At 40.3% G+C, this 16,859-nt stretch overlaps 1 protein-coding gene across 1 annotated transcript in view; it reads right to left on the reverse strand.

Annotated features, from left to right (window-relative positions):
* CFAP61 (cilia and flagella associated protein 61) overlaps positions 1-10,033 on the reverse strand; it is a 722,434-nt gene extending 712,401 nt beyond the window's left edge. Inside the window, exons 1-2 of the mRNA XM_007948197.1 lie at positions 9,891-10,033; positions 1,411-1,561 (exon numbers count right to left, since the gene is read on the reverse strand). Coding sequence (XP_007946388.1) covers positions 1,411-1,561; positions 9,891-10,033 — 294 coding nt within the window. The remainder of the gene's footprint in view (positions 1-1,410; positions 1,562-9,890) is intronic.
* Positions 10,034-16,859: the final 6,826 nt, after the last annotated feature.

The following is a 16,859-nucleotide window of genomic DNA, read 5'->3' on the forward strand; positions in this document are numbered from 1 at the left end:
TACTTAATGAATGGGAAGAGCACCTTACAGGCAATTTGATAAATGAATGTTAGAAAGAGATGGCTGGGTTAGATACAAAACCAATGAGTGTCCTCTGGGGCCATATGCCATCACCTCTGAAGTTCTCTCTTCTACCAGACAGAAATTATTTGTACCTCCACTGGATAAAAATCAACAAGTTCATTGATGTCCTTCCAAAAAAGCTAAACTCATTGCCGTCAAGTCAGCTCTGACTCATAGCAACCCCTCCTTGGGCTTCCGAGGCAGTATCACTACAGAAGTAGATTGCCCAGTCTTCCTTCTGAGGAGTGGCTAATGGATTTGAAGAGCCAGCCTTCTGGTTAGCAGTCAAATCCCATAGACAATAGGGCAGTCAATAAAAAGTCAATCATAGAGGCAAGCACTGAATTGAAAGAAGACCTGGAAATCTTTTTTCTGTTTCCAAGTTTGGGATAACTTCCTGACGATAATATTTAGTGCAGAGAATGGGTGTTGGGTGGGAGGAAAAGCAGCACAGAAGATGTCATCATGTGCACTGAACACTGACTGATTTGCTGGAATATATGAGCATTTGCATTCAAATCCACTCATGTACTCAATTAGCATTCCCTCTTTTTCTGACACCAGGGCTCTGGATATTATGTGTTGAATTTTCATCAACTGGCAAGTGTGCAGCCAGAAGGTGCAGCCTCTGGCTTTCTACAAAAAATGGGACCAAATGCTGGCCAGCTCTGGCAGGCCATATGCGGGGAGTGCTCAGAACTTGGCACCAACTACCAAGGCTGTACTCACTGCAGGTACCACTGACTTTATTCCCCATCAGTTAAGAAGTTGTCACGTGCCCACAGCTAGAAGAGATCAAATGAGCCAGAGTCCACAAGAACACTTTGAAAATCATAAAGTGTGACCTAAATCTGAGGTTCTGCTGTTGTTGAGTGCAAATGTGTACATTACTGGTGTCCTCCTAGGATTTCAAACACTTGGAAACCAGAAGCAGAAGGAAGAATGTGGAAGCCTAGGAAGCACACATTCTGATACTTCCAGTAGTCTTTTGCTCCCCAGTCCTCGTTAGCACATCCAGCATGATCAAGGCCTTGGCAGTGCACACAGATTTGGCTATTACCTACAATGTCTTCTCTTCTCTGTCCTCCTGTTTTCAGGCCCCACCGGGTAGCTTCATATTTAACTGTCAATAGTGTCACATACTTTCTGTCATTAGTTTTGCATTGGTCAGCCCAAAATCCAAAAAGAGTTAATATGCAAACATAGGACTTCCCTTTAAAATTAATAATAATTCTAAATAATTTATTCTAATAATAAAAAAATAATAGTTCTAATTATTATTCTAATGAATATTCTACTTCTAATATTCTAAGAATGTTCTAAGAAGAATTGAATGTGACTCCTTACTGTGCACGGGATGTCACTGTCAAGCTCCCGGAACACTGACACCCAATTGTCCTGCCTGGCAATGTTCCAGTTGGGATAGTCCACAAAGGTGGCCTGGGCCATGATCTCTTCCTTGTCATTGCAGAGGGTAACAGCAAGGTTTGCTTTTTCTCTGTGGAAATGGTTAAAATTGCACACTTGAACAGGATGACTGAAAGAGAAGTATGGATAAGTCATTTTCTCACTCACATGGCTGTTAGAGCTCTGGTGGCATAGTGCCTAAGGCATTTGACTGCTAACCAGAAGGTGGATGGTTCAAACCCACCTACTGCTCCACGGAAGGAAGAGGAGCAATCTACCTCCATAAAGATTCACCATCTCTGAAACCCGAGGGGGATTGCTATGGGTCAGAATCAACTCAATGACAGTGAGTTTGGGTTTTTGGGGGGGTTTTATATGGCTATTAGAGCTTAGCAACTGCTGGATGAGATAGGATTATCCTTTTTAAGAGTTGGGAATAATAGAGCAGCAACTTTCAGGTCATCTGGTGCTATTAATCAAACTTTTATTTAAAATTACATTTCATCAGAAAGATATTTTATATTTTATATACATAGTATTAGGAACTCTGGTAGCATAGTGCCTAAGGCACTTGACTGCTAACCAGAAGGCTGGTGGTTCAAACCCACCAGACACTCCTCAGAAGGAATGTTGGCCAATCTACTTCCGTAGTGATACTACTACCTCAGAAACCCAAGGACGGTTGGTATGAGTCAGGTCTGACTCCATGGCAAATAACAACAACAACAACAACATACATACATAGTATTAAGGAGCTCTGGTGGTGCAATGGTTAAGGCATTTGATTGCTAATGAAAGGTCAGTGGTTTGAACTCACCAGCTGCTCTGCAGAAGACAGATGAGGCAGTCTGCTTCCATAAAGATTTACAGCCTTGGAAACCCAAGGGGGTCATTATGAGTTGGAATCAACTCAATGGCAGTAAGTTTATATACAGCATTATTTTGTATATACATTCAAAACCAAAACCAAACCCACTGCCATCAAGTCAATTACAACTCATAGCAACCTCAAAGGGTTTCCAAGGCTGTAAATCTTTACAGAAACAGACTGCCTCATTTTTCCTAGCATATGTATATTATTAAGTGTCCAATATTCTTCCTTTAGATATTTACTGGACAAATTATTTGACTGGAAACTTTTCCCTGTTCTCTCCATCTTGTCAATACCACTGTGTAAGCCTAAACACGTAGTTAGGATGGTCCAGTCTTGCTGTTTCCCTGTGACAAAGGGGGTGCTCAGAAATACAGGACTCTCAGTGCTAAAACAAGGAAAGTCCCAGGCAAACTAGAATAATTTGGTCACTTATGTACAGTAGCAAAGCTAAGATTTTAGCTCCTTCTATATGAGCACTCTTAACCTTTTTCTCCAAACCCCAAACTGTGTCCCTGGGCTAAGTAACTTATACAGAGCTTAGATATCAGATGATTCAGCTGCAGACATGAAGACCCTGAGAAGTCTTGCTTAGCTCAAGCAACCTCACAATTTAATAAAAGACAAGGGAATAGAAGCAGGCCTTCCAACTGTTATTCTGGTGAACAGTCTCACTTACTAACATGGTTTAAGGAATTTTCCAAGTACAGACAAAACTTATTTCACTATTCTTGATGAAATCGTGGTGAAACATGCCCACATTTTCTGCTTTGTTAAACAGAGTGAACAAAACACAACTCAGTTTTCCCTGCACGTCTATCATACTGGGTTGCATGCCAGTCCTTGTCTCCCTCTCCACTCGTGCTGCACTGTGATCTCTGCTCTCAGTGTGGCAGGTTCTCTTAGCCCTTCCCATCTAATCTCCTGAACCTAATCTGCTACTTTCACCTCCTAAAACTTAGCAAGTGCAAAAGGGGCAAGAAGGTGGCATCTTCTGACCTCCTCTAACTACATAAGAGGAGGACAGAATCACCATCAGCAGCCCAAGGCCTGTTCTCATGAGGCCAGACATGCCGCCACACTCCAGCCCTCTTACCAACCTTAACACCAACCATTCCTCCTACAGCACCCAACACCTTTCTGCTGGGTTTGGTAGTTCACAGCAGTGGCCACACAAAACTCACAGATTATGGGTTTATTAGGGAAGCAACAAACTACAGTTCAAGTTCAGGAACACTCAGGATACAGTTCTTCAGTCAGGACAGTCTTCTCTCTGCTGTGCCCTTAGAAACACCTCTTAGCCAGTCCTCTGTCTCTGTGGGCCATGTAAGCCCGTGACTCTGTCGCATGCCTCTTGGTTCCACTGCCACTGTCTCTCAGTTGGGTGTCTCTATCAGCCAGGCTTCTCTCTCAGCCAGTCATCTGTCTCAGCCAGCAGTGAGATACTCTTCTGCCTCTACAAGGGCTCATTTTAAACCTGGCAGAGGGGCAAAACTAACCAATCCCAACATGACAGTTCTACACACCTGAGAGAGAGTGAACTTTCCCAGATTACTTCATGCTGCTCCAACAGAAATACCCCAGGTGGATGACTTTAACAATTAGGAGTTTAAAAGCAGCTACTCAGTTGCTCAAGGCAAATTCCACCAGGGTTGTCAGTCTCATTATAGGAAATAACTACCAGCTGCCCAGCCACATTGACACCTATTTGCATGGTCCTACACAGTAATCCAACAGCATATAACAACAACAACAACACCCAGTAATCCAGCAGGAGTTACAAAGACTATGGCTAGAAAACCCTTATCATATTATTCACTACACAACAGCTGGACTTTTAGGCAAGATCAGTTTTGCTCGTTACTGTATCCCTTTGACACTGAGTAGGCAGTCAATTAAAAGAAAGAAAAGAAAAAACTTGAATAAATACATGAGGAAAGAAACCAAATAGTTATCTAGTTGATAGAAATCAAGTAGTAATCTAATGCTGCTATAATAGAAATACTACGTGTAGATGGCTTTAACAAACAAATTTATTCTCTCATAGTTTAGGAGGCTTGAAATCCAAATTCAGGTGTCAGCTCTTGGGAAAGGCTTTTTCTCTATTGGCTTTGTCTCTGTTCTCCCCAATATTTGGCTTTAAACCTTTCTGGGCCTTTATGTCTTAGGTATCTCTTACAAATAAAACATAATTTCTTTTGTTTTAGTTTGTTTTTAGCCAATATGCCCAAATGTATCATTTAACCAGAGAATTTTGTCCACCCAAATACATTAATTATGTTACTGACATAGTTCAAATTCTTCTACTTATTACTATTTTGTTGTTGTTGTTATGTACCGTTGAGTCGGACCGACTCACAGCTACCCCTTCTTGGGTTTCCGAGGCAGTAGAAGTAGATTGCCCAACCTTCCTTCCAAGGAGTGGCTGGTGGATTTGAACCGCCAGCCTTCTGGTTAGCAGTCAAGTGCCGTATTATTTTAGTATTCTTTTTTTTTTTTTTTTTTTTTTCTTCCTCTTTTTTCCTTTTTTTAAATTGAAGGTTTTTTTAAATTTCTCATTCCATTTTTCCCTTTATAGATCAGAAGTTATAATCTCTATGCTTATTCTTTAATGGTTATCCTAACCATGTTAACATATATATAGTCCTAATAACGTCTTTACCCTCTGTTCACCAGGATATCAATTGATGTGTAACAAACCACCCCAATATTTAGTGGCTTTAAACAGTTTATTGTCATCTCTCACTATTCTGTCTGTTGACTAGTTTCAACTGAGCAGCTTTTGCTTGGGGTCTCTCTTGTGATGGCAGTCGAATATACCTAAAACTGAAGTCATGTGAAGATGCAGTGTCTAAAATGGCCAACTCATATCTCTAACAGTTGATGCTGGTTGCTAGCTGGGAGCTTGGCTGAGCCTGTCAAGTGAAGTGCCTACATGTGGCCATGTGACTTGAGCTTTCAAGAGCAAGGCATTCTGAGGGAGCATTCCAAGAGACTCCATGAAAAGTGCAAGACTTCTTTTGAAATCCTACATTTCCTACAAGACCTACATTTGAAATCATGCAATATCACTTGTGCTGCTTTCTATCATTTACCCAGTGATGACCCTGATTCTGTTGAGAGGGGACTTCACAAGGGTATAAATTCTAGGAGGTTTGGTTCATGGAGGAAAGGGACTGTATCTTTGTATACTAGCTTCCACACCCTCATTCTAAATAAGACAGAGACCTTAGAAGTACATTCATTCTAACATGACCCTCCCAATTTATATACCGTTTTTCTCCTGTATTTCAATTCTAACTCACAATTTATACCTCACAAAGTAGTCATTATTATCATTACTGTATTATGCAACATGTTTCCTTTTTGTACCCACATATTTGGTCATATTTTTACTTCCATGTTTATACCTTGGGTGTTCAAGCTGAGACAGTTTTCCTTCTGCCCAAAATGAATTTTGAGGAATTTTCTTTATTCACAGTCTATCTCAGGTTTTTTTTTTTTTTTCTTTTTTGTCAGAAAATGCATTCACTTTACCCTATATCTTGAAAATTTTTTCACTGGGCATACATTTCTAAATTGATTTTATTTTCTCTCAAATACAGAAGACATCCCACTGTCTTCTGGATTCCATTGTTGCTAGTGAGAAATCATCTACTAATCTAATCTTCATGTCTTTGTAGGTAATTTTTCTTTTCTCTTTGGTTATGTTTCAGATATGTCTTTAGCTCTGCTGCTCTGCTGTTTCATTATGATGTGACTTGTTACAGATTTCTTTTTATTTATTCTGCGTGGGATTCACTGCATTTTGGGGATCAGAATTGGTGTTTTGCCAGCAACTCTGGATAATTTACTGGTATTGATCTAAAAGTTCACTCATTCCATCTTCAAATGTATCTATTATGATGTTTAATTTTTCCACTGAGATTTTAATTTCAACTATATTTTCATTTCCAGATAGTCTATCTGATATTTTTGCAAACTTGATAGGTCATTTTATGGTCTTTTTGTTCTTTGATCATCTTTTTAAACTGTTCATTTTTTAGATATATTAAACATAGTTATTTTATATTCTTTGTTTGGCTTAATATCAAAAGTCTTTGAGAATTTGCCTCTGCTGATTTTTTTTTTTTTTTCCTGGTGGCATTTATTATGGTTCGCTGTTTCCTTGTATATTTGTGACTTTTGACTGTGAACTCATGCTCTTTGGAACTTCATCTGTGAATATTATTTGAAGTCTGAGTTGACGCCCCATCTCTTCAGACCTGATTTACACTAAGTTTGGCCAGTCTCATGGACATACTACTAGCCTGAGACCATTTTTAAATAAATTCTCCACTTGAAGTTCTTTTGGGGAACAAACATATAATTAGTAAAGACTTCAATTCAACTTGTGCTTATGAATTTTCAGGAGATAATTTATCCTCTTCCATTTATTTCATGCTGACATTGAAAGGCTATTTTCCTTACTGCTTTTTTTTTTTTTTTTTTTTGCAGTAGGTTTACCTCTTGCTCATCTTTATACTGAATATCCCAGTTTATATAGAGTTTTCTAATACTTCTCTCCTTGAATGAGTCTGAGGTTGCTTTATTTCCTGTTCTTTGTGAAGGTGTCAAAACAGAGGCAGGGGGTTTCTAGAATGTGGCAAAAATCCTTAAGGAGAACGTTGACATTGGTTTCTGCTTGTTGTTGTTGCTGTTATGTGCCATCGAGTCGGCCCCGACTCATAGCAACCCCTCCTTGGGTTTCCGAGGCAGTATCACTATGGAAGTAGGATTGCCCAACCTTCCTTCCAAGGAGTGGCTGGTGGGTTTGAACCACCAGCCTTCCGGTTAGCAGTCAAGTGCTTTAGCCACTATGCTACCAGAACGCCTTACCTCTTAGATTTTCTGACTTCATTTTTACAATGTTCTCTGCACAGTCCTTAAGCTGTGATTGTGTGTGTCACTGTTTTAGTTGTTTCCAATCAGAAGGAGTGATTAAGGTGTTTAATATAACATAATGCAAACACTAAAATCATTTCATTGGCATATATATATATACATAATTATTGTGATTTGAGTTAAATTTTACAGAGCAAATTCATTTTCCATAGAGCAGCTCACATACACTTTGTCCCACAATGCAATAGCTTCCTTCCCACTTCCTCCCCATAGTTACCTCTTCCCTGTGCCCTTCCGTCCCATGAACTCATGCCCCCTGAGCTGTCTCCCTGTGCATACACAGCCCTTCTATTCTCTCATGATTGTCAGTGTTCTCCATAATGTAAATGTTCAGCTCATATGCCTGTCTTTTGTTTGACTGGATGCCACAGGAGTGGGTTCAATTCCAGACCTGAAGGGCAGCTAGGGGCCAAAGTCTCAGGGGTTCCACCAGGCTCTATCAGATCAGCAAACCTGGTGCCTTTTATTTTTTGATTTTGAATTTTGCTCCACTTCATTCTCCCACTCTATCCAGGATCTCCTACATAGACGCACCTCAAAGTCATTGACAGTGGTAGCTGGGCACCATCTAGTTCTTCTGATCTCATAGTCATATAGGCTGAGAATTGCATGGTGTACCAGTCATTTGGACTAATTGTTTCCATGCATCTTTGTTTTTCTTCATTCTTCTCTGCTCTGGATGAGGAGAGATCCATTGCTGCATATGATGTCCACTTGCAAGCTGTTATGATCCCAGTTGCTACTCACCAAAATAAGATGAGGAACAACGTTTTTGTGTAGTATGTTTGCCATTCATTGGTGTGGTAGTTCAGTTTGTATGTCAACTTGGCTGGGCCTGGTTGAGTGGCTGAGCAACTGGATGTAGCATTCCCCATGATGAGGTTGATAATCAACTCCATGGCGGAATCTACTGTGAGCAGCTGAGTAGCTGCCTTAGGGAATGTGGTCTGCTTTCTGTATATAAATAGAAGCCTTGGGGAATGGTCTCTAGCTTATGGCATGCGTGGACCCTGAATGTAGCCATGTCATTGTTCCACAGCCTACCGTGCTCTGCCAACCTTGGGACTACAATGGACTTAAATTAATGGCCTGCCATGTGGTTTGGTAACATCAGGACTGAGCCTTTTTACTTGTCAACCTTGGGTTTGTCAGCCTGAGCAGCCAGCAGCTGTCTGAGTGAAGAAACGCCTCTAGCTCCAGTGGGCCGGGAGCAGGAGGCAGAGCTGGACCCCAAGGCTGAGGGGCTTTCACCCAGCTCCTCGAGCCTGGCTCTTTGAACTTGGACTTAAAGCCTCCAAACTGTAAGAGAATAAACTCCTGTTTGTTAAGGCCATTCCATTTGTGGTATTTGTAAGAGCGGCACTAGGTAACCAGAACAATTCAAATATTTTTGAAGCATTTTATACACATTGCTTTACTGCCCTCCAGTAAAATTACATCAATTTACATTACACTCATCATTGTGGCAAATAAGAAATGAAACTTGTAATGTCTTAGGCTGGTCTGAGTTTAAACATTACAATTATATTTAATATGAAGCTTTATGAAGTACAAAATGATGGGCTATCTTTCATTGTTTCAATAAAAATAATAAGAACAGATTTTAAAATATTTATATTCTAGTATTCACAAGAGGTCTATAAATAAATAAAACTAAGAGAACAAAAGTCTAACAAACTTATGCCTGTTTTTAAGAACAGATTTTAAAATATTTATATTCTAGTATTCACAAGAGGTCTATAAATAAATAAAACTAAGAGAACAAAGGTCTAACAAACTTATGCCTGTTTTTAAGTTTAGAAGCACATCATGCAGTTGTTAAGGCACCACTAAGCCAGCTCCAACTCATAGCAACCCTATGTACAACAGAAAGAAACACTGCCTGGTCCTGTACCATCCTCTCAATCCTTGCTATGCTACGCTTGGTATTCATAAAGTTTTCAGTAGCCAATTTTTTCAGAAGTGGATGGCCCAGTCCTTCTTCCCAGTCTGTCTTAGTCTGGAAACTCCACTGAACCTGTCCACCATGGGTAACCCTGCTGGTATTTGAAACACCAGTGACACAGCCTCTGGCCTCATAGCAACCTGCAATCCACCACAGTACAACAAACTGACAGATGAGTGGTGGACATCATGCAGTGGGTAAGAGCAAATTCAGATTATCTCAATTACTAGCTGTTTCACTTTGGGAAGGCCTCTGATTTCTCATCTATAAAATTGATATGATATTGGCTACCACAGAAAGGAAATCAGAAGGATTAGATAAGATGATGTTTACAAAGCACACAGCCAAACATAAAATAAGTCCTCAAATCTGGTATCATTATCTTGCTCCAAGTGATTCCACTAGTAAGTGATGCAATTGAGATTTGAAAAAGTTTGCCTGAATCTAACACCAAAGAGAAACCCTTTCACTCGCACGTTGTTACAGGACTTAGAGATGTGGTTGTCCCTAGAGCTCATCAGGACATATTTTCTTGCTACACATTTTTTCACTGTGAGTGTCCCATGTTCTCACCATAGCCTCACAAGGATGCAGGAGTAAGATCCCTCTCTGATGGGTGATAAACCTGATATTCTTGAGCTTACTGAGCTATGTACTTACAGAAGATAGATGATGTTAAGTCTCCCAAACAGCTTCTGGGTGAATTTTCTAATGAGGTTTTTGATACAATAAATATCCTGTGATTCAGTTCTTCGGCAATGAACCACTTCTGTCTTTCCTCTTGGAGAAGTGAGTATCGACATTTTTTATCCTGCTCCAAAAAGACAGAAAACAGTCCACTAACAATCTAAAATGACAAGTCAGTTAGGTTCCAGTATTCACAAAAGTAGACTTTAACTCAATTTCTCTGTGGTCAGAAAGAACATAACATTCAGAGTACTGGGGCAACACATTTTATCCTGGGGATAGGTTGTGACAACTGACACTGCAAACCAGCTGACATGCTTCTCCACAGAAGAATAAAATTTCTGAGAATTGACCTGTTTAGAAAAATCTGTAACTGTATTGTTTCTAGCAAAGCTGCTTTAAAAATATTCTAACAAGTTTGAAAAAAAAGTGAAAGGAATTAGTTATTGATTCAGTGTCTTCTTATATCAGCCACAATTGTATGTGATGAAGAGCTGCAGAGGAAATGTTTGCAGCTGCTGCCCATGTTTCAAACAGAATTTCCTAAACTGGAGCCCTGAACCTGAAGGACAGGAGTCCTAGGAGATATTTTGTGACCAAAAAAAAAAAAAAAAAGTTCTGTGGCCAAATAAGTAAGGTAGGAAAAAAATGCTGCATGAAAGGCCTTCAGAAGACACAATCCCACTGAAGTCTTTGAAAAGTTCCATAATAAAAAAACCTTTTGTAGAACCCAGCCTTTCCCACACCCTTTCTAAGCAGAATTTCTATTGATAGTGACAGTGGAAGCTCTAATGTGAAAGACACTTTGGGAAATGTTGCTGACAATCCACAAATGATTACAATCTCTCAATGTCTTTCTTTCTTCCTTCCTTCCTCTCTGTTTTTCTCCCTTCTGAAAAACACATCATTAGGTAATAGCCTAAACTCAAAAACAAGGAGATTAATTTTTAACCATTGTACTGACTTTAGGAACAATATAGATCATTTCTAGTACCCTAGAAGGATACCACCCAACTCCTCCCAGTCAATCCTCCCGGCAAATGTAACCATCATTCTGATTTCTATTACATATATGATTTTTGCATGTTTCTGAACTTCATATAAATGGAATTGGGAGCTCTGGTGGTGTAGTGCCTAAGGCATTTGACTGCTAACCAGAAGACTGGCAGTTCAAACCCACCAGCCACTCCTCAGAAGGAAGACTGGGCAAGGCAATCTATTTCCGTAGAGATACTGCCTCAGAAATCCAAGGAGCGGTCACTATGGGTCAGAAGCAACTTGATGGCAGTGAGTTTGGTTTGGTTTATAAATGGAATTATAGCTTATGTATGATTTTCTCAAAACACAATGTTATGTCTTGTTGTTGCTGTTATTTAGATATATATCCTTGCATAATTTTCATTTTGCCAAAGTATCAATGAACTGTACTATCACCGCAGGGACCTGAAAGAACACCAGACTAAGCTCCTTCTTTATGAGATGAGGAATCCTAGGCCCACGAGGTGAAGTGACTTGCATCATGAAATACGTATTTGGTCAGAAATAGAACCTGGGGCATCTCCTTTCAGCCCAGCCTCCTGCCACTCCACTCTGTTTAAATGACCTGTGGGCTGGCTCTGTGGACAAATGCTTACCTGTTTTCACTGTCCACTGGTGTCCAACTGCTCTTAACCATAAAACTTCAGATGTTAAAGGTGAGAGCTGTGGAGCGATGTGAAGGAGAACTCTCTAAAATGTAACAGGTGGCCCTTCCTTGGTGAATTCACACCACCCTCCAGTCTGCAGGCTTAGAAAGGGGTTTTATCAACACTCACAAAGCAAACCCAGCTCTCAAGTATGGGCCTAATTCTCCAAATTCACAGAAACTGACAGAGGAGTCAAAAATGCCAACTAATTCATATAAAAAAGAAAATTAAAAACTGAGCAGTCCAGATATGTCTGCAGGCCAGGCAGCAAAGAAAGAATCAAGTGAGCTAAGCACAATCTGATGTTTTCTCTTCTGATAGAGTCATGGTGGAAGAAAACCATCCCCCAACCAAGAGCATATCATGTGCCACTGTTCTGAAGCCTTGGTATCAAGAGGCAACTGCAGTAACCAGACAGGTGTTGCTGTATGGAAATGGGGGACTCAGAATGACAGCTCTTCATATTACTCAAAGAAAGAAAATATTGGCATTTATGTAACATCTCTAAAACTTGAAATATTGGCTCAAAAAATTGTTAACATTTTGCAGACATAGATAAATACATCTTCAAGTGGGACTCAGTTAGCCTCTACCCCCACTGTGGTAAAGCCACCATCACATTCTCTTTTTGTAGACAAGCTACATGGAAAACCAACCCTTCAGAAGATAGCTTACAGGCAGTGGCATGAGGCTAGCAAATCAGAGCAGCAGGGTAGGAAACACAGCTCCTATTGCTTATTAGCTGTGTGACCTCAGCTGAATTACTTAAACTCCTCCATGCCTCAGCTTCCTCATCTATAAATTAGGATGAGGTATTGGTAGCTCAATAGCATCTTCCATACAAGAAACTCAGGTCCCATTCTGAGTCAATGCACCTCATGCACAGCTCTCTTGTCAGTGTAGGCTTGCATGTTGCTATGATTTTAAACAGATTTTAGTAGAGCCTAGGAAGAAAGAGCTGGTGATCTACTTCCAAAATTCAGCCAATGAAAACTCTATGAAAGAAATGGAGATAAGATGGTGTCCTGCTGACACCCTCTGCCCTATCCCTCTACAACAGAGGCCTGGAAAAATCAAGTGAAATAGGCACAAATAATGATCCTGGAATTCTGAGCATCAAATGAGAAGATAAAAATTAGACTGAACACTGATTGGAAAGGGTGATGTAGTGAGGTCAGTGAAAAGGGAGAGAAAAGAGGCTGAGGTGTACCCAAAGGCATCAAATGAAGATGAGGAGGTGTGGTCATTTTGAACATAGGGGCATTAAATGCAGATCAGGAGGAAAAAGAAAACAAGAAACAAAAACTTTACAGAATCCACACAGCAATAACGATACAGTGTAGCCAGATCAGGGGAAATTTAAGGTGAGCAAATCTTCTGGGGAAGAGAGGAATGTGTAGGGAAGCAGGTCAGACTTACAATGGCACAGGCAGCTGCAGAGAGAGGAGGGAATGAGAGAGAGGGAATGAAATAACACCACTGACAGATGGTTTTGGGCTCTTGGGCTTTTTGGCTGGGGACCTATGTGAGGGGAAAGGCCTATTTTGAGCAGTTGAATAAACTGGGTTTGAGATGATCTCTTGCTTGATTCTATCTAGGCAAGACTGGATAAATGGCTACATGTACTCAGAAGGGCACCAGACCCAACAGTGAATTGAGATTGGAAGAATATGCTCCCTGATCTAAAAAAGCACACCTTTCTTCCACAGAGTGGTAAATATTCTTTCTGCCTCCATAAACCCAATGGCTAGAAAAGCCTCACCCTTACCCATCCCAATCCCTGCACATTTCTAGCAGACTGAGAAAGGGGCTAAAGCTCACCTGCCCAATGTCTGAGGCACTGATACATCTTTTTCACGATGAACACAAGACGCACACCTGTACAGCTTCCTCACTCATAGGCACCCACTCGCACTAGGCACTTCCCACCTCTGCTAATGGAAAGGCCTGTGCTTGGGCCATTCAGAGAAGACAGTCCCAGGGTGGTCTTTCACTAAAGTCTAGGCAGAAGCTGGATAAATAGTTGTACGTGCCCAAAGGGGTGCCAGATCCATGCCAATGAAATGTGACTAGTAAGCCACACTCCTTGCTCCAAAAATGACAGCTTCAATAGGGCCAAAACTTCTCTCCACTACTACCAAGCTAGTGGCCAAGGAAGTCCTGCCCAGATCCCCAAACAACCTCCTCTACAGCCTAGCCACCCACAGCAACCCACTCCAAACAGACAGACCCAAAGGCTGCAGATCTCCCTTCCTGTGCTTGTGTGACTGGATGACCTTTCTCACACTGAGCACAAGAGGCACACAACACACCTGCAGCCTTCTCTACTGGAGTTGCCCATTTACACCAAGCTCCTTTCACTTCTGTGGGCATACATCCTCTTGGATCAGAGGTTTCAACCATAACCACCTGCTCTCAGGGCTGCTGGATGACCATACCTACAAATATCCCTGCTCTTGAGTTTCTTTATCTTCCCCTTATTTTTCTCCTTTCCTTTTCTCATTTTTTCTTCCCTATTACCTGTTCATTTCTCCCTCTTCCACTTATTAAATATTTACCCATCTTTCATCTAGTCTATCCTCACTGTTTTCCCTTTTTCTTTTTCTCTTTTAATTCTATCTTTTTTTTTTTCTTTTTCTTCTCTTTGGGTTTTTTTTTTTTTTTCCTGCCCCATACAACAGGAGGAGGACCTCTCCAGTAGTCAGCCATATCTACTGCACCACCACCAGCACCTGCACCACTGGATCAGTGACAGTGCTCATCCCAACTGCAGCTTCTCTTCATGACAAAGAGCCACACCCACATTCTCACCAATTATTCCACCAACCAGGAGACAGCTGGGAAATGTGTGCCCCAGAGCTGCCAAGCTAATAATCAAAGAAGCACAACCTGCACCACACATCCAGATATATAGAAACAAAGCAAAACAAAACACCAAGATGGAACAAACCAACACATAATCAACAAATAAAGATGGCAACTTCAATTAAAACAAACAAACAGGACAAAATAGTAGAAGCAAGTGACCAAATAGAGTATGAAGAAATCTCCCCAAAGAAGAAGAAGTAACAAAACAATAAGATAACTAATTCAAAAGCTATCCATATAGGACCTTCCCAGAGCTCAAGGAAACTATAAACAGAAGTAAGGAAAAGACAGACAATACCCTTGAAGAATTCAAGAAAATCATACAAGAACAAAATGGCAAAATAAACTATTAGAAATCATACAAAAACAGAAATTAAAAATCCAAAGGATGAACACTAAAGTTACGGAGATAGATAACAATTAGAAGGACAAAAGAGGAGAATCAAACTGGCTGAAGAACACATTTCCCAACAATAAGGCACATCCCTAGACACCAGCTTACATGAGGAAAAATCACACACACAAAAAAAGAACAAAGTGAAATGAATAAACCCAAGAGTTACATGGGATGATATCAAAGGAAATAACATGTGTTGACTGAGATTATAGTACAGGAGGAGGCAAAAAAAAAAAAAAAAAATCAGAGAAAATTGTTGAAGACTTCCTAGCAGAAAACTCTCCATCATCATGAACGATGAAAAGATATCCATCCAAGTCAAACTTCTTGTAAGATGGAGGAATATAGGCAGACAAGCTACAGAGACCCTCTTCAACAAAGAAAGGAGAAACCAATTGATAGAGATACAGAAAATAATGCTGGAGTCCTGAGCTTTGAAAGGAACTATACAGAAGTGGATTAGGCACCAACTAGTAGAAAAACCTGAACGAAAACAGTGAGTACAGAGAGGGTAGGAGCAGTGGACTGTCAGTTACCTTGACAGGGCCAACAGCCTGAATATTTCCAAGTGGTGTTGGGATCTAAGAATTGAACTAAAGATCAGCCCTGCTCACCAAAGGCTGCAGGGACAACTGCGCTGGTGGCCTATGACTATGAACGTAAACAGCAAGGAGGGAGACAAGCCGAGTTGTGGACTTTCTGCTGTCCAGAGGGTGCAGCTATTTTGATTGTTTAGAAGTGGTGGCCACTTTAGATATTTAAAGTGACTGAGGCCACACCCATTTTGAATGTTTATAAGCAGTGGCCATTTTGGATATTTATAGTGACCAAGGGCACAGCCAATTTGGATGTTTAAAAGCTGTGGCCATTTTGGATGTTAAAGTGACAGCACTCAGGGACCTAAAAATAGGTTCTGTTTGCCAAGGATGACAGGGACATAAGGGAGGCTGACAATGGGAAAGGACACAGGTGGTGTATAAATATAAGTGCTGCCAACTAGCAAATAGAGGAGCACAACACAGTACTTGCCAACACAGATAACATACATAGAAAATAAAAATCGTGGGCAAGTCACTCCAACATACAATTACCAATTAAATATAAACACAAAAATGTCACAATGCCTTGGAGACAACAGAGTATCACAGTGCACACAAAGAAGCAAGATAAAGCAGGAGAAACAAGGGACCAGGATACAGACCCAAAACACATCCCTGAGGAAGATGCAGCACTGGAACTCCTTGATAAGGAACTGAAAAGAGTTACATATAAGTATCATCAATGAATTGAGAGACAGATCAAGGAAAACACGGACAAAATGGAAGAAAACAGAGAAAACCCTAGAAGAATTTCAAAAGACAACACAAGAAAAAAATGACAAAATAAATGAAAAATTAGAACTGCTACAAAATCTACACATAGAAATCCAGAAATAGATAAGACATTGAATGGGCAAAGGAGTACAATTAACCAATGGAAGACAGAATTAGTGAGACTAAAGGAAAATACCTCAATACTTCTTTGGAAAGCAATCAATCAGAATAAACATCAAAGCAAAATGAAGAAACCCTAAGGTTCATGTGGGATACCATCAAAAGAGATAATCTACGTGTAATTGGAATTCCAGAACAGGAAGAGACAAAAGAAACCACAGACAAAATTGTCAAAAGATTGTTGGAAGAGAACTTTCCTGGTATGATAAAAGATGAGAATATATCCATTCAAGAAGTCCAACAAACCCCAAACAGGATAGACCTCAAAAGAAAATTACCCAGACATAATCATAAAACTCACAAAAACCAAAGACACAGAAAGAATCCTGGAAGCAGCACAGGAAAAATGAAAAGTTACCTACAAGGATCAAATAGTAAGACTAAGCTTGAATTTCTTGGCAGAAACCATGCAGGAAAGAAGACAATGGGGTGTTATATATAAAACCCTGAAAGAGAAAAACTTCCAACCAAGAATTATGTACCTGGCAAAATTGTCCCT

Source organism: Orycteropus afer, unplaced genomic scaffold (genome assembly GCF_000298275.1).
Source record: "Orycteropus afer afer isolate SDZICR_OR568_19922 unplaced genomic scaffold, OryAfe1.0 scaffold00208, whole genome shotgun sequence".
Taxonomy (NCBI): domain Eukaryota; kingdom Metazoa; phylum Chordata; class Mammalia; order Tubulidentata; family Orycteropodidae; genus Orycteropus; species Orycteropus afer.